This window comes from Ursus maritimus, unplaced genomic scaffold (assembly GCF_017311325.1).
Source record: "Ursus maritimus isolate PB19 unplaced genomic scaffold, ASM1731132v1 scaffold_6, whole genome shotgun sequence".
Taxonomy (NCBI): domain Eukaryota; kingdom Metazoa; phylum Chordata; class Mammalia; order Carnivora; family Ursidae; genus Ursus; species Ursus maritimus.
Genome location: NW_024426774.1, coordinates 77,694,848 through 77,713,598, shown reverse-complemented (window position 1 = coordinate 77,713,598; position 18,751 = coordinate 77,694,848). Strand labels below are relative to the sequence as shown.

Genomic DNA, 18,751 nt, shown 5'->3' with positions numbered 1-18,751 from the left:
GGGGGGGGGGGGGCGCCTGGGTGGCACAGCAGTTAAGCATCTGCCTTCGGCTCAGGGCGTGATCCCGGTGTTCTGGGATCAAGCCCCACATCGGGCTCCTCCGCTATGAGCCTGCTTCTTCCTCTCCCACTCCCCCTGCTTGTGTTCCCTCTCTCGCTGGCTGTCTCTATCGCTGTCGAATAAATAAATAAAATCTTAAAAAAAAAAAAAAAAAGAATGTAGTGGCGGGGAAGCAGCAAGCACTCCGAGGTAGGTCAGTCCAAGGACCAGAGCAGAGGAAGCCCCTGAAGGAACTGTGAGTCTACAAAGGGGAAGGGCTTGCGCAGGAGAATGCAGAAATGAAGTACTATATTTTCAACAAGGAGCTAACTAGTCTTGCCAGTGACAGAAAATAAAGTTGAAAACCTCATGCCTCCTCCCTCTCCCACCCCAAAAGAACACTCTCCTGTAGCCGTGCTTGTGAGCATGTGGCTTCCAGCCAGGCTTTTTCTCACTGGCTGATTGATTAGCTTAAAAGGACACGGTCTTTAGTACAATTTCAAGAAGGTTAAAAAAAAAAAAACCCTTAAAATTTGTTTTTTCCCCTTCTGGCCATTTAAATCAGGATCTATACTCCCCTGCCCCTCCCCCACACCTGATTATTAAAAACTTACCGATTTACAACTTCCATTGAATGCAAGGACATGTCCATGTTGACCAGGACCGAAAAATACTCTGTGATCTGGCTTGACTGCATTAACTTCAGCAGCATTTCTATAGCAACTAGAGGGTTGTTTTCCACCAGGTCAGGAAGTTTGGCTGGAGTGAGGCCAATGTGATAAACGAGTTTGGGGTCTTTTTCCAACTCACCCAAGAGCTAAATACAACCAAATTTACAAAAAGAGAGAGATTCTTGAGTCAAATATTCTCTCTTGCCTATAAAAACAAGCTATAAAATTGTCTGCATTGAACCAACTTCATAAATTTCTTCCCTCAAACCATTAAAATCCTGTCTTGATTTTTAAACTGACAACTGAACTGTAAAGACTGTTTATAAACGTGCTAGTGATCCCTCCTGGACGGTAAGCCCGATTCGGCACTGCCTGGCTGGATAGAATACTTACTGTCTGGACTGTGACAATATCCTCCTTAACTCCTTTGTAGACTTTTTCTGTCATCTGTTAGAACCTAAAATACTTTAGTTGCCAACCAGCTCTCCAGGAAGGCACACACCACAGAACTGAGGGACATGAGAAACAAGAGTACAGCCCCAGGTGGAGAACAAATGCTTGAGGAGAGAAGCAGGATGGGAAGAGGAAGAGCTGCGCCTTTACAGTTACAGTGCCTCTCACTCGGCAGGACGATACAGCGCAGGTCCTGCTCACACTGTGCAACTCAAACAGGTTCTTCAAAAACATCTCTGCCAAGTCAGTGTTTTCTTACACATTCTCTATGCTCTCTCCTTTACCTACCTGCAAATACCGCAGTGGACTGTGTTTCAAGATGGCCTAGCAAACAAAGTGAACTACAAACACAGCTATTATGTGACTTTGAAAAATTACATTTTTTGGTGGTAAACTGGATTAGAAGTGTCAATATGTCCTCACAAGTTCTAATGTGAAAGTATGCAAGCTGGATAAAATTCTCCAAACAGAAAGCACCCACCAGGTGTCCTTGCCTTTTCCCCCAGGGGAGTCTTACACTTGGGCAGCAGGGGCTATTCTCAACCTCAAATCCACCACTAATCAGCCATGTGATGGAGGCTACTTTACCTTCTCCCGGTCTCCTCCTCTATAAAATGTTAATAATCTTACCCTCAGTAGAGTTACTGTCCAGCTTAAATGTAACAATGTATGCAATGTGCCAGAAATGTGAGATCTGTCTTTCCCCACCAGACTAAAGTGACCAGAGCTGGAGAAGCAGAACAAAGGTCCAGAGATCCAAGGTTCCCCGGATCCAAAACACTTCCTACTTCTGCCTCCTGTTGGCAGGATCATTCATTTTTCATTTACCATACGGAGGATTAAGGACAAAATGCTTACAATAAATACATACCTGTGTTTGTTGAGGAGAAGATAAGGGGCTTTTGAAGGCTTTGGCCATTATTCGCTTGATCTCCACACCAGTGCTGTTCTTGACACACATTGATTTGTCCCATTGAATCGCATGGTCAGGCTCTGTTGGATTCAGCCAAGCCAGCTCGTCCTCACAAATGTGGAGTGGAGGTGGCGGACGAATAAACTCTGGCCGGAAATGGCCTGTAGTGAGAATAGGAATGTTTGCTTCTATCAGTAAACTACCATCTATACACATCTACATAGAACTCTCAAGCTTCAAAATCCAAAGCAGAGATGACAACAGAGTTTTGTTCAGAATCCAACGAAATGAAACACTGATCTAACATTACGTTAGAGACCAAGTCTGTTTCTCAAGAGAGAAGGGCACTACACCATGATCTGACAATTTTTAATTCAGGTAAGCATCACCACTCAGAAGCAAAGGGTACAACTTCACATACTGGCAAAAGTTCTGATGGGAAAAATGAAATGCTATTTGATCTCATTCATCCTACTCTTAGTTACCACTATTTTACCCAGAGACCACTATTATTTGCACTGGTTTTTTTGTTTGTTTTTGCATCTTATAACCTTGAGGTGGCAAACTGGAGATGAAATGGCAGGAAACAGAAAAGTGTAGCTGCCTTTTACCATTTTCACATGAATCCAGAGACTTGCATATAAATCCCTAAATCCACAAATCCCATATTCTCATAAAACAGTGAAAGTACGACAGGAAAATGCAGTAACTCAATACCTCAACTATTTTGTGAAACCAGATGGATCCCTAAGTTATAACCCACTAAAATAAATGCCGGCTGGGATTTCTGCTGAACAAATTTCACACCTCACTGCACACAGGGCCTAAGATGGCCTAGTCCAGTCCTGGATCCTGGCCCCTACCAAATTTGAGATTAGTTTACTGATAAGGTTTTCTGGCTAAGAATCATCAGTTTATCTTAAACTATACTCATACTTCACTTACATCACCAGGACTAGCATATCAATATTTTCAGACCACTTAAAGGAAAAAAAACTTTTAACATTTCCTGAGAAGCACTACTTACGTGATAAGGAAAACATTCCTGCAAGGTTCAGATGCCTGATGTTTAGAGCTAGACTCAGTAGCTAACTGATCTTCTCACATACCTTTCTGGTGGCGCATGTAACACAAAGTTGTGCCTAAGCAAGTATTAAATAAAAATCAGTATGTGCCATGGGCCTTCAGGGACACTTGTGACTGGCTGAGACTTCAGATATTAAACCCATTTATGCCAAAAATCTGGTGATGACATTAAAGTAATGCACGTTTTAAACTCGTGGTAACACTGTAATTTGGAGAACATTTTTTTATTCTTAAGTATAAAGCATGCCTTCATCATTAAAACCACATAAAAGCCTGTGAACCCAAAAGATGGAGCTATATTATTTCAAGTTCCATAGGTGTTTTATTTGAATTAAAGTAAACTAAGAACTATAAGATCAGTAAAACTTTACAAGGGAAAAGGTAATGAGAGTGATAAGATTAACAAAGCACTATAAAAGAAAAACTATGTACAAAAGACTCATTTTAGTAAAATTGGAATTTATATCTTCAGGAATGCTGCTGATAATAAAAAACGTGTTATACAATTTTATTAAAGGAGAAGCTAACTTAACTGACCATCTCTGCTATGCTCCACTGGACACTAGGAGATTTCTCACTGAATTCAAGTTTAAGGAGCAACAAAAAATAATACCATGTTTTAAAAAACCAAGTCTCAGGATGCCGGTAAAATAAAACCCAAGTATATAAAATTATGTATACCTACTTTCAATAGGTGGCTTTGGTCCACTGACTAAAGCTTCCGTGATTTGAGAGGCAACCGAGCTGTCAAATCCAGAATTAGAAGAGTCTGGGTCTGGGTCACTGAGAATACTAGGGAAGCTAGCCTTACTTTGGGTTGGCAGTTCAGACTGGCGTTCTGAAAAAGGATAAAATAAGAGACATTTTTACATTGAGGGTATCACAAGGAGAAGAGACAAGCTACTAACTGGGAAAAGCTATCTGCAACACATAAATAAAAGGGCAAAATTCAGTATAAATATGTATTTAAATTATTTTTTTCCCCCAAAACTACAAATCCACCAAGAGCTAACAACACCAACGAACCAGCAGCAGCTACAGTCAGGCCTCTCAGCCAGTTGTGCTGGGGGCCAGTCCCACCTGTCAGAGCACCCCTAGCCATTGCAGAGCAGTCACAACAGGAAAGTACATCCAGCCCACACAAAGGATACCCCTATGGTGCCTGGTACTGGTGACCAGGGAGGACTGAGGTGCTGGACTCCGGGCATCTTCCACATAAGGCCACTACTTTCAAGTACGGGAGTTGCAACTGACATATCTAATGTACAGAAACAAACAGAGTCAGACAAAATGAGACAGACGAATATGCTCTGAACAAAAAAACAACACAAAACCTCAGAAAAAGAACTAAGGGAAACAAGAAGTAAGCAACCTACCAGATGAAGAGTTTGGGTAATGGTCATAAAGATCCGTATTAGACTTGAGAAAAGTGATGAACTCAGAACGAAGCTGAAGAATAAAATAACTGAAATAAAAACTACACTAGAGAATCAACAGCAGATTAGCAGATGAGGAAAGGACCAGCGATCAGGAAGACAGGGTAATGGGAGACAGGGTAATGGGACGCACCCCAGCTGAACAGCAAAAAGATAAAAAAATTTTAAATGAGGACAGGTTAAAGAACTTCTGTGACAACATCAAGCATAACGTTTGCATTATACGGAGTCCCAAAAGAACGGGGCAGAAAACTTATTTGAAGAAATAATCACTGAAAACTTCCCTTAGGGAAGGAAACAGCCAGCTAGGTCCAGGAAGTGCAGAGAGCAGAGCCCTAAACAAGATGAACCCAAGAAGCTCCATACCAAGACACAGAATTAAAATGTCAAAAATTAAAAAGAGAATCTTAAAAGCAGCAAGAGAAAAGCACACAGTTACACGGGAAACCCCATAAGGCTATCAGATTTCTTTCAGCAGAAACTGCCGGTCAGAAGGGAGTGGGAGGATACATTCCAAGTGCTGGGGAAAAACACAATCACGACTACTTGCCCCAGTAAGGCTATCACTCAGAACTGAAGGACAGTTTACCAAACTAAAGTTAAAGGAGTTTGCCACCACTAAACTAGCCTTACAAGAAATGTTAAAGGGACTTCTGTAAGCAGAAAAGAAAAAGCCATAATTAGAAGAAAATTATGAAAAGAAAAAATTCACCGGTAAAAGCGAACACATACTAAAGGTACTAGATCAATCACTTATAAAGCTAGTATGAAGGTTAAAAGACAAAAGTAAAATCAATTATATCTATAAGAATGAGATAAAGGGCACAAAATAAAAAAGATGTAAAATAGGACAATATGTACATAAAATGTGGAGCAGGCTGGGGAGTAAAAATACAGTGCTTTCAGGATGTATTCAAACGTTTCCAACCATCACAATTTAGACTGTATATACCAAGAATATTATATATGAACCTCAGTAACCACCAGCCAAAAACCTAAAATAGATTCACAAAAAACAACGGAACCCAAGCATAACACTAAATAAAGTCATCAAATCATGAGGGAAGAGATCAAGAGAACACAGAACTACAACCAGGAAACAACAAAATGTCAAAAAGGACGTATCAATGAGTACTTAAAAAGTAAATGAACTAAATGCACATTTACTTTTAAGTCAAAAGACACAGGGTGACTGAATGGATAAAAAGACAAGACCTATTTATATGCTTCCTACAAGAGAGACAAACATCAGATCCAAAGAAAGACTGAAAGTGAAGGTATGGAAAAAGATATTCTATGCAAATGGATGGGGGGAAAGTGGGTGGCAGTACTCACATTGGACAAACTAAACTTTAAAACAAAGACTGTAGGGGTGTCTGGGTGGCTCAGTTGGTAAAGCGTGAGACTCTTGATCTCAGAGTCATGAGTTCAAGCCCCACGTTGGGCATGGGGCCTACTTAAATAAATACATACATACTTAAATAGGAGCACCTGGGTGGCTCAGTTGGTTAAATGTCTGACTTCCGCTCAGGTAATGATCTCAGGGCTCGGGTCATAATCTCAGGGTCCTGGGATCAAGCCTCACATGGGGCTCTGCGCTCAGTGGGGGAATCTGCTTCTCTCTCTCTCTCTCTCTCTGCCCCTTCCTCCACCCCTCCCTCCACTCGTGCATATGCTCACTCACTCTCAAATTTAAAAAACCCTTAAGTAAGTGTATAGACTGTAACAAAAGACAAAGAAGGACACTATAAAATCATACAGGGACAATCCAACAAGAAGAGCTAACAATTGTGAATATTTATGCACCCAAGAGAGGAGCACCCAAATATATAAAACAAATATTAACAGACATCAAGGGGGAAACTGACAGTAATATATCATTGTAGGGGGCTTTAACACCCCACTCCCATCAGTGGACAGATAATCTAAACAGAAAATTTAGATAGATCTGAATGACACATTGATGGATTTAACACATATATTTGGGACATTCCATCCTAAAACATAACATTCTTTTCAAGTGCACATGGAACATTCTGCAGAACAGATTACATATTAGCCCACCAAACAAGTTCAGAAAGACTGAAGTCGTACCGTGCATCTTTTCTGACCACAATACTATGAAACTGGAAGTCAAACACAATGAAAAAACTGGAAAGACAAATAGATGGAGGTTAAGCAACAAACTACTAAACAATGAATGGATCACCAGGAAATAAAAGAAGAAATTAAAAAGTACATGGAAACAAATGAAAATGAAAACACAAGAGTTCAAAACCTTTGGGATACAGCAAAAGTGGTTCCAAGAGGGAAGTTTAGCAATACAGGCCTACCTCAAGAAGCAAGAAAAATCTCAAACAACCTACCCTTACACCCAAATGAGCTAGAAAAAGAAGACCAAAACCTAAAATCAGCAAAAGAAAGGAAAAATAAAGATTAGAACAGAAATAAATGATCAAGTGGAATTTATTCCTGGGTTGCAAGGATGGTTCAATAGTCACAAATCAACCAACATGATACATCACATTAACAAAATAAAGGATATAATGGATATGGTCATTTCAATAGATGCGGAAAAAGCATTTGACAAAATTCAACATCTGTTCATGATAAAAACTCTTTAACAATGCGGGTATATAGGGAACACACCTCAGCATAATAAAGGCCATACACGACAAATCCACAGCTAACATCACAATGGTGAAAAGCTGAAAGCTTTCCCGCTAAGGTCAGGAACAAGACAAGGACGTCCACTCTCACCGTTTTTATTCAACACAGTCCTGTCCTAGCCTTAACAGTCAGACAAAAAAAAATAATTGGAAAGACAAACACTGTTAAAATGTCCATTCTACATAAAGCAATCTACAGATTCAATGCAATCCCTATCAAAATGCTGATAGCACTTTTCACAGAACTAGAACAGATATCCTAAAATTTGTATGGAACCACAAAAGACCCCTGAATAGCCAGAGCAATCTTTTGAAAGAAGAACAAAGCTGGAAGTATCACAATCTTGGATTTCAAACTACTACAAAGCTATAGTAATCAAAATAGTATAGTATTGGGACAAAACAGATACATGGATCAAAGAAAAGAATACCCAGAAATAAGCCCATGCTTAAATGGCCAATTAATCTACTATAAAAGGTAAGAATATACAATTGGGGGAAAAGACAATTTCATCAATATATGGTGCTGGGAGAACTAGATGGCTACATCAAAAGAAGGAAACGAGGCCACTGTCTTACACCATACACAAAAATAAGCTCACAATGGCTATAAAAGACCTACATATAAGACTTGAAACCGTAAAACTTTTTTTTAAGATTTATTAGAGAGCAAGCGCACGTGCACATAGAGGGAGAGGGAGAAGCAGACTCCGCTGAGCAGGGAGCCTCAGGTGGGGCTTGATCCGAGGACCTGGAGATCATGACCTGAGCCAAACACAGATGCTTAACAGACTGAGTCACCCAGGCATCCCAAAACCACAAAATTTCTAAAATAAAACACAGGCAGTAAACTCTTGGATTGGCCTTAGCAACTTATTTATGGATAAGTCTTCCCAGGCAAGGGAAACAAAAGCAAAAATAAACAACTGGGGCTACATCAAAATCAAAGCTTTTGTACAGCAAAGGAAACCACAAACAAAATGAAAACATATGGAATGGGAGAAGCTATTTGCAAATGATGTATGTAATAAGGGGTTAATATCCAAAATAAGTGAAGAACTCCAACACCAAACAAATTATAAATAAAAAATTAGATTTTAAAAAACCAGGCAGAGGACCAGAACAGACATTTCTCCAAAGATACACAGATGACCAACAGACACATGAAAAGATTTTCAGCATCACTATCACCAAGGAAATGCAAATCAAACCCACAGTGAGATAGCACCTCACAGCTGTCAGAATAGCTAGTATGGCAAACAAATACCAAGTGTTGGTGAGGCTGTGAAGAGAAGGCAGCCCTTATGCACTGCTGGTGAGAGTGTAAACCGGTGCCGCCTGTCCGGAAAACAGTATGGACGTTCCTCAAAAACTAAAAACAGAAGTATCACAGGATCCAGTAATTCCTCTTCTGAATATTCACCCAAAGAAAACAAAAACACTATTTCAAAAAGACACATGCACCCTTATGTTCATTGCAGTTATTTATAATAGCCAAGATATGGAAGCAACTTAAGTGTCCATAGATAAATAAATAAAGATGTGGTTGTATATATATACACAATGGAATACTGTAGAAAAAGAATATTAAAAAAGAATGAAATCTTGCCATGTGTGACAACATGGATGGACCTAGAAGATATCGTGCTAAATGAAGTCCAACACAGAAAGACAAATACCATATGATTTCACATCTGTGTGGAATCTAACAGAACAGATAAAAGCCAGCAACAGACTCCTCGATAGAGAACAAACTGGTGGTGACCAGAGGGGAGGGAGGAAGGGGGATGGGCGAAATAGGTGAAGGGGATTAAGACGTACAAACTTCCAGTTATAAATCAATCATGAGAATGAAAGGACATCATAGGTAATAGAGTTAATAATACAATAACTTTGTATGGTTACAAACTACACTTGATGTGATGAGCACTGAATAAATGCATAGAAATGTCAAATTCTTATGTTGTACACCTGAAACTAGTGTAATACTGTATGTCAACTGTACTTCAATTAAAAAAAAAAGCAAAAAACTCCTACATATCAATTTTTTAAAAAAGAAAAAATGGGCTGACTTCAACAAGCATTGTCTTAAAGAAAAAAAAAAGCTTGAAGGCCAATAAACATCTGAAGAGATGTTCAGCCTCATTGTGAGGGGGGGAGAATCTGTCAAAACACAAGAGACTATTACATACTGCAGGTTGACAAAAATTAACAAGCCTGGGGGCGCCTGGGTGGCTCAGTCATTAAGCGTCTGCCTTTGGCTCAGGGCGTGATCCTGGCGTTCTGGGATCGAGCCCCACATCAGGCTCCTCCACTGGAAGCCTGCTTCTTCCTCTCCCACTCCCCCTGCTTGTGTTCCCTCTCTTGCTGGCTGTATCTCTCTCTGTCAAATAAATAAAATATTTAAAAAAAAAAAAGAAAAAGAAAGAAAGAAAATCCCACCTGAGAGATTTAAAAAAAAAAAGAAAAATTAACAAGCCTGAAATTATCAGATGCAGAGAATGTCAAGTAACTTGTACACCGCTAATGGGAGTGAAACATGGCACAGCAACTCTGGAAAACAATCTGCCATTAGCTAGTCAAGTTTTACATGTGCTTATCTTTCTCTCTAAAAGAAACACTTTCACATGTCCACCAGGAGAATGTACCAGAATGATCGTAGCAACATTATGTCCATCAATAGTAAAATGGATAAAGAACTTGGTATTCCATTGTATGAATGTCACAACAGCAATGAAAAGCAACAACTACAATTCACCAACATGGATTCGCCTTACAACTAACACCCCAAAGAACACAGTATGATTCCACACATACATCAAGTTTAAGGAACATCCGAGGTTAAACTACAGGCATGTACAGAGGGGAGGGCTATAAAGTAAATCATGAATGATTACCACAAAAGTGAGCTTAGTGACAGGGGAGGAGGGCAGCAGCTAGTAAGAGAAACAGACAGGGAGTCTTCAGGTCCTGAAACTATTCCATTTTTCAACCTAGATGATGGCTGCTCCAGAATCACTTTATAATTCCTTAATACATGCAGGTTTTATGAACTGCGTATCTCAGATTTTGTAACTTTGAAAACACAGCTAAATTTCTGATTCCTTAAAGAACTACCTGTGTTAATAAAGGACCATCAATCCAGTGGAAAAATGGCCAGATATGAAAGATGCCTTAGACCTATAACATGTTTACCATATTCATTTAATAGGAAAAATGCTAATTAAAATTATCCTGAGATGCTGTTTTCTCTGACTGCTAAAGTACAGAAAATTAGCATACTCCTGACCAAAATGTAGAAAACTGTTTAAATTGACACTCCATATGGTAATCTAGTAAGTGCAGGTTGTGTGTCAGGAATTTTTAATAAAACCTCTGAAATGAATACTGACATTGTTAACAGGGTAAAAGTGCCCCTTGTGGTTACTTTTAACTTGTCTGCTTGTTTATTTAAAGTTAAAAAAAAAAAATGCAACCGCATCCTGCATAAATTAACAGCTGGTCCATGGGTCCCACTACAAGACATGAACTGCAGGCCTCTGCAAGGGCGAGCTGTGGTCATCAGCTCCAAAGACAGGTGGATCTCTTTTTCCGCTGGTACTTGTAAAAGTAAATGGATTAGGACATCTTCGGTCTGGGTAGGGGACAGCAAGCAGCAAGCTTAGCCACTCTGCCAAGCTCTCTCAAGGCTAACTCTAGCACATATTCCTTTCTGGGCTTGATATACTTTAAAACTTTCTCACAGACTAACTCAAGTCATTGTAAGTTGCAAGGGAGGTCAGATCCGATTCTCACTTTATTGAATACAAAGCTAGAACGCGCAGCATATAAATCCCTTCTGAAGGTAAGGTGACTGAAACTGCTTGTCACCTCTGTCACCAGCTTTCATACAATCTTTAAAGAAATAATCACTGTTTTATTTCTGTGAATAGATTGCATCTAGTACTAGTGACTAATGAGTACTTCTGCATACCTTCAATCTTAAAAGTCTTAAAAAGATTTCTCTTGGGACACCTGGGTGGCTCAGTTGGTTAAGCGTCAGCCTTTGGCTCAGGTCATGATCCCAGGGTCCTGGGATCGAGTCCCACATCGGGCTCCTTGCTCAGCCAGCCTGCTTCTCCCCTCTACCTGCCGCTCTCTTTCTCCCTGACAATTAATAAATAAGGTTTAAAAGAAAAAAAAAAAGATTTCTCTTGGTTTCAGAAAATAACCATTATTATATTGTTGATATCCAGGAGTTAAAAAGTGAGGTTCAGAATGCTCCAAGGAAAAAGTTTATTGAACAATGTCACCTTATGTAAGAAACCAAATGTCACAGATGCTTTAAGTCTAAGAAGGATGGAGAACTGTCAAAATTAATACTGCAGCTCAATCATAAGGTCAAGGGTTCACAAATTTGCCTATATATTAGAATTTCCCTAACGAATCACTCTCAAGTGGTAAGACCCATTCATCCATATTTTTGCTCAGAGCAGTCAAGCGAACGCTGCCTCTTTACCTTCCCTACTCAGAGAGGCTCTGTCTGACCATCCAGGTAAAGAAAGTCCCTCTATTTTCTATCACAACACGCTTTTGCTTCAAGAGAACCCGTTCATTCATTTATACGTGTAACACAGAAGATGCCAAAGCAATCTTGAAACGTAGGATGCGGGAGATTTAACACATCCTGACTTCAGAACTTACTACAAATCAAATGTGGGGAAGTAAAATACAGAAAAAGCAATGATCATGGAATAGAGAGCCCAGAAATAAACCCTTCCATATATGGTCAAATAATTTTCAACAAGGGTGCCAAAAGAAATCATTCTGACTATTCAGGGTCCCTTGGGATTCTGTATGAATTTTATGATGGGTTTTTCTATGTCTGCAAAACACATTGTTGGGATTTTAACAGAAATATCATTGAATCTGTAGCTCACTTTGACATCAGGAAATTTTTTTAAACCTACTAAATTTTATCCAGCATTCTTCTTAAATTGGAAAAGCAATCAAGTGAAGAATGAATTTTTATGCCATATTAGCAAGGATCCAGTACTGAAGCTACGTTTCTCAAGGAAGTTACTAAGCTTTTAGCATAGTTACAAAGACCTTCATTTTAACTGGAGAACTACCCCCCCCCCAAAAAAGCCCAATGCTACCACACAAGAATACCCAAACCACCAATTCCTTACCAGCCAAGGCCAGCTGAAGCCCACTAATGTCCACAGACTGGCCCATGTTTCCAACGTCCATCAAGGCAATCTGTCGAGGTGTCTTTTTGAAGAGTTCTCTTGGGGGTGCCAGCATCAGCTGGGAAAGAAAAAACTTTTCTGGTGGAGTTATAGGAGGCAAAAATCCTGTAAACAAAAACGTATAACAATTTCTCCAATGGTTATTTTTAAAAATTAACTTGACCCTGTAAAATCTGCATTTGCTACTTGCCATCTCCACTCACATATTTTAAAGACAAAATTATAATGAAGTTTCAGTTAACCAGACATATACATTTATGAAAATGTAATTAAATATACCATTTGAAATTCTATGATTTGTGGCAATATCAATGAAACTTAAGTTTTTTAAACTATTAAAAACTTTGTTTCCAACATGCAAAGGCTAAAGCTTACACGTGCAAGCAAAAAAAATTAAAAAGCTAGTGCTCAGAAATGCTTCTCTTTCTCCTCTGCTGCTGTGAGCAACCGAACCAGCTGAAGAAGCAAGAAGCATCCGCCCCGCGAGTACACACCTCAGACCTGCGTCAGTGCGCAGTGCAGCTGCAAAACCCCCACATGCTGAACGCTGCTCCCTCCCGTCCCACATTCAGTGGCTCACCAAGCCGCATCATCCCACAGCAGCACTGTCGCCGGATTCTGTTCGCTCATCTCCATCCCCTCCCCTCCTCTCTCGCCAGGACTCCAGGCCTGCCTCCCTCATTTCCCCAGTTCCCAGTTTTGACTCCTACCCACCAACCATCACCTACAGTCCACACTCCCACTTACCACTTAGTTATATATTTCTAGGTACAACTCTGCTCACATTACTTAACCTGTTTACACAAAATTAAACCCAAAATTCTGCACCATTATAAGACCCTTCATAATCTAGTCCTGATCCACTTTCCTAATCTCATCTCTTGAACTCCCCTCCAACCCACATATCCTACACTCCAGTTGCACCAATCACCCAGGTTCTCGAATTCCTGATTTCAAAACATCCAATATACCCAGTTCTTTAAGAATACCTGACAGGGCCCCACATTTCCCTCGCACAGCCCCTTACCCCATCTCTAATCAATATCCAGCAAAAACATTACTCCCCGAGAAGGTCTCCAGCCACAAAGGTAGTTGTTCATCTGGGCCGCCGAGCATTTCATATGTGACATCTAGTACGACCCTTACTACACTGGCTTATGGCTACATTTATGTCTCCCCGACCAGACTGCAAGCCTCTTGAGTGCAGGGAAGCCATCTTATTTACATCTAGACACATTCTCAGTCCTAGCTCTGCATCAGAATCACCTGAAAAAACTCTAAAAATATATCCATTAGATGCTCACCCTAGACATACAATATAAGCCTTGGTGCTGATATTCTCTATTTTCTATTTAATGAAAGTAAGGATAATAATGGTTAACAATTATTGTAAATACTTTTATTCCTCCTCCTAATCCTATCAGCTAGGAATTATTATCTGCATTTTACAAAGAAACTGAGGCGCAGGGAGGTAAAATAACCTATCCATGGAGTCCTTCCGTGGCAAATTTGTGTTTACAGTGCAGTCTGTGGTTTGAATTTAGGTTTAGACTCATGGCATTGAGAATGCCCGTAAGTCATCCTCCCTTTGCCTAACCTGGCCTCCAGAATTCAAATCGCTCTCTGAGTAAATCCCATACTGTCCCCATTCTCGGCTAAGGGCCCCCTAGGATGGTGAGTTTCGACCTCCCATGATATGTTCCATTACCTTCTGGGCATTCTCTAACTTCCTGACAGCCTGGTTCAGTACTAGTACCCTAACGGCATCTTATCCAACACAAAGTTTGCCCCTCTTACATAAGAGCAGGGCTTTAGATGCTTTAGATCCAAAGGGGGTGCCAAGCATGAACACCAACTAGCTTACAAGGTAGAAGCCCTCCTGTGCTATGAAAAACTTCTTGGTATAATCTCAAAATCCACTGCCTTCGCCTTTTAACTCTCTGTAGAGTGGCCCCTACCTATACATTGCTCTTTCCGCACTGGTTTAGTACTGGGAGATCAAACTGTTCCCCACCTCTACCTACTACCCCCACTACGTTGGTCTTTGTCTTAGTTTCCCAAGAGGCCCTATCACTAATCACCATCCTTCTGTGCCTTTCTCCTTTCCTGGCTCTGAGTCTTCTCCCAAACTCAAATCTCATAAAGCATTTCTTTGAGTTAAAAAAAAAAACAAAAACAAAAAACCAGCCTTCAATGAAACCCATTGATCTGAGCTTACCAGTACTGCACAAATATACATTTTACCTAACGTCCAGCAGTCATGCGTTTTCTAACTTAGGCCGTGAACTTGAGACTACCTTCTATCCTCTCCCCCATCACATTATTCAGGGCCACGCATCAGACCAACGAAGGTGGCTGCAAAGTCCTTAAACACCGTTTAAGGTCTATTTCCGCCCAACAACTCTTCGGGTTCTGAACTTCTATTTACTCGACTGAAACTTAAAACCTGGAGCAGAGTGTCATTAGTTACAACGTCACACACCTGAGACGGGCTCTACAGTAACTGTGACTGAGTTGAACTGTCAAACCCCACTCAGCTGCGTGACTTGACGGCCCGTACAGTGGAGAGGAGTAATTTGCGGTGCCCCGAACCTGTAATTAAGCTACCACTTCCCCATACTTTGCGGGGGGGGGGGTTAAGATAATTTCAAAAGGAGACAATTTCACTTGCGGATGAGCTCTCGCAAAAGCGCAGGCGGCAAGCGCCCAATCTGTCCACAGCGCACACCTGGCTTCCGGAGGGAGGGGCCGCCCGGGCGAGGGGCGGCGCGCCTCGGGCGTACCTGAGAGCGGCGGCCTGTCGGGCTCCTGGCCGCCGCGAGCGGGCGGCGCGGGGTTGAGCAGGTGCGCGAAGCTGGCGGCAAAAGGGTTGGCGGCGAGCGGCTCCGTGCGGTACATTTCCCAGAGCAGGTAGAGCGCGGTGAGGCGTTGCGCCGCGCTGGGCAGCAGGTCTGGCTGCTGCAGCAGCATGACGAGCACCGAGCCCAGGCGGAAGTGGTCGGCCTTGCTAAAGTAGTGGTGGAAGGCGGTGGACAGGCCCTCGAAGGTGCTGCCGCCGCCCGCCTCCTCCGAGATGATGCTCAGCAGACTCGAGAGCTCCTTCGGGGTCAGGCTCATCCTGCCCGCGGGGCCCCCCGGGCCTCCACTGCCCGGCCCGGGGCCGCCTACTCCGCCTTTGCCGCCGCCGCCGGAGCCTCCCGGGCCGCTCCTGGACGCCGACCCCGCCGCTTCCCGGGCACCCCTTTGCTCCGCGGCGGTGAGAAGCCGGCCAGACGCCGCGCTCACCCCGCCACCGGGCATCAACCTCGTCCGCCTGCTCTGCTTCCCGGCCGGAGTGGCCCTGGCGCCGGCTCGCCCCGTCCCCACGGCCGTAAAGCGCGCTGTTACACGACAGCGTCGCAAACAAAACACGTCGGGGAAACCAGACCGCCGCAGAGCAGAGGGGCAGCCCGGAGAGAACGCGAGGCGGGTGGAGCGAGGCCCGGGAGAGGATCCGGAGTCGCTGGGTGGGCGGGGTGAAGCGGCCGGAAGTGGGGTGGGGGCCTGCGAGGTACGGGCCTCGTGCTGCGGAGGTTTTGCCGCGGGACCGCCCGGCTCTGTGGGCGGGGTCTGCACCTTGGCGACCCCAAGCGGACCTCCTAGGAGTCCCCAAGGTAGAGCCTGGCAGCGGTCGGCCCCCGGTGAATATGGGACACGTTATCTTCTGGAAGAATGCGTCTTAGATTCTAAATAGTTTTCCCAATGTACCACACGTGACTGTTCATGATTTTAAACTGTTTAAATGCGAGTCACGGAACGAGGACATTTCTCATAACGTAATTTCCAGTCTCACAATCCTTTTCGCACAAATGGAATCATACTACACTTGAGTTTTTGTGCGTGGTTATTTTAACAGGATTTTGAGAAAATGTTTCCAATAAACACTCATTTACAAAATTGTGCGACTTTTTACTTTTTCTGCCCTTAGGCGCGATTCTGGGCCTTGACTGTGGTTGGAAGGCCCCCACCCGGGGAACCTTTAAGAACAGTAACGCCAACCCCCAAAGACTGCTCGGGTATTAAAAAAAAAAACACCACCACCCCAGGTGACTCTAATATGAACTCTGGGCTGAATCCCGAGTGGCGTTCCCCAGACTTGCCCAGTCCTTCCCTAGACCTAAAGGAACCTAGGGGATTTCTCCCGCGATTTCCACGAGGCAAGTTAGGAAATCCCGTCTGCGCTAAGCAATGCTAGCTGCTCAAGAATCTTTGAGTTAAGCGCCACCTTCATTCTAAAGTAAAACTGAAGGAAGAGAACGGGCTGTTATCACCAGTATGCAAATCATGAAGGCTTCTTCAATTTACTGCTAGATTTCCCCATTAGAAAGGTCCTGCCAAAACATTTGTTTTAAAGTGGAGCCCAACAATGGGCTTGAACTCAGGAACCTGAGATCAAAACTTGAGCTGACATCAAGAATTGGATGCCCAACTGACTGAGCCACTCAGGCGGCCCCAAAACATTTTTAACAGCAGCAAATACAATTTGCTAATGCCTGGACTCTTGGGAAACTGACTTGAATTAGCTTGAAAATATTCTCATTTTATTATTTGTTTTACTATGGTAAATAAACCTTATTGTGTTTGAGCCATTTTACATTGTGGGGTCTATTTGTAATAGCAATTAGCATATATATATATATATGTTACATATATTAATATGTTATATGTAACATAACATATTAATATTACATATTAATATATAACATTAATTACATTACATGTTAATGTTACATAAAATTACATTAAATATGTTAATATATAACATTAATTACATTATGTTGCATTAATTAATAACATATATTAATATAACATTAATATGTTATATTAATATGTTATATTAATATATGTTATATATATTAATGTTATATATTAATATATGTTATATATTAATATATATGTTGTGTATAGTGTGTTTTACTATTTTTTAAAGAAGTTCAAAATATTTGAACATATTACCATCACCAAAAGAACTAAATACTTTTCTTTCTGTAGGGTCATTTTCAAAACTGAGATGATAGCCAGAGTTTCCTACATGTTCCCTGAAAACAGTTCTCAGGTCCTGCATTAGTTTACTGGTAACAGTCACAAACTGGGTGGTTTAACACAACAGAAATGTGTTTTCTCACAGTCCTAGAGGCTCAAAGTCCAAAATGAAAGTGTTGGTGGGCAGGGCTGTGCTCCCTCTAAAGACTTTAGGGGAGAATTCTCCCTCCTCTCCTAGGTTCTGGTGGTTGATGGCTGTCTCTGGCATCCTTTGGCTTCTAGCTGCACCATTTCCATCTCTGCGTCTGCAGTCACATGGCCTTCTTCTCTGTGTGTCTGGGTGTCACACGGCCTTCTTACAGGGACACCAGTGAAAAAGGGACAGGCAAGGCTAGATAGGGAGAGACAGGCAAGGGGGCTACTGGATCAGGCTCACAGAAGTCCCAAAAATGTGGAAGTGTAAGGAAATCAGAGATGAGGGAACAGTCCAGACCACCCTGCCCTAGGTGTCCGAGGGGGTAGTCTTATTTATGACAGTCTCCTGTGGTCAACAGAAAATAACCAGACCCTAAAAAGAAGTAAGCCATTAAAGATGTTAGCACTACTCCTTCATCAGTGGTGCTGCCAGCAGAGAAGTCAAAAAGATGGAAGGTCCTGCTTAGCCTTCAATAAAAGACCAACCCTACAAGCCCTCAGTGGCAACCCTGTCGGGACCCTCTCACCCCTGAGAGCTTTTTTTCCCTGTACTCTTGTTTAATAAAAACTCTTCATCGCTTTACTCACTCTCCTTTGTCAGTGAGATTCATTCTTTGACTCCAGGAGACAAGAACCTAGCTCTCCCCCATCACCAGTCATTGGATTGAGGGTCCACCCTAATCCGGTTGACCTCACCTTCACTGATCGTGTGGAGGAAAACAGACCTTTGTGCTTCGGGGCCAACATCTAACTCAGAGGCAGAGTCTGGGTTAAACAGGACCAATAGCTTTATTGCTTTTGCCGGGCAAGGAGGCTGCCGCAGGCTATGGCCTTCTCAAATCTGCAAGCCCCGCCCCCCGCGCCAAGGGTCTGGGAGGGGAGTTGTGGGAAATACAGGATCCAGCCAGTTTCAACAGGAATTGTGTCTCTGCGGCCTGCCTCCTCAGTGTTAGTTGTTTTCAGGGTGCTATCTGGTTTCTGAAACAAAAGGCTGAGAAGGGAGGAGGGGACGTTTGTGGAAGAGACGCAAAAGGTT

The 18,751-nt window shown here is 42.2% G+C and overlaps 1 protein-coding gene across 1 annotated transcript in view; it reads right to left on the bottom strand.

Annotated features, from left to right (window-relative positions):
- Nucleotides 1–15,918, bottom strand: part of CNOT11 (CCR4-NOT transcription complex subunit 11) — an 18,255-nt gene extending 2,337 nt beyond the window's left edge. Inside the window, exons 1-5 of the mRNA XM_040623596.1 lie at nt 15,282–15,918; nt 12,439–12,603; nt 3,848–4,000; nt 2,035–2,237; nt 654–856 (exon numbers count right to left, since the gene is read on the bottom strand). Of these exons, the coding sequence (XP_040479530.1) occupies nt 654–856; nt 2,035–2,237; nt 3,848–4,000; nt 12,439–12,603; nt 15,282–15,798 (1,241 nt within the window). The 5' untranslated portion in view covers nt 15,799–15,918. The remainder of the gene's footprint in view (nt 1–653; nt 857–2,034; nt 2,238–3,847; nt 4,001–12,438; nt 12,604–15,281) is intronic.
- Between the last annotated feature and the right edge of the window lie 2,833 nt (nt 15,919–18,751).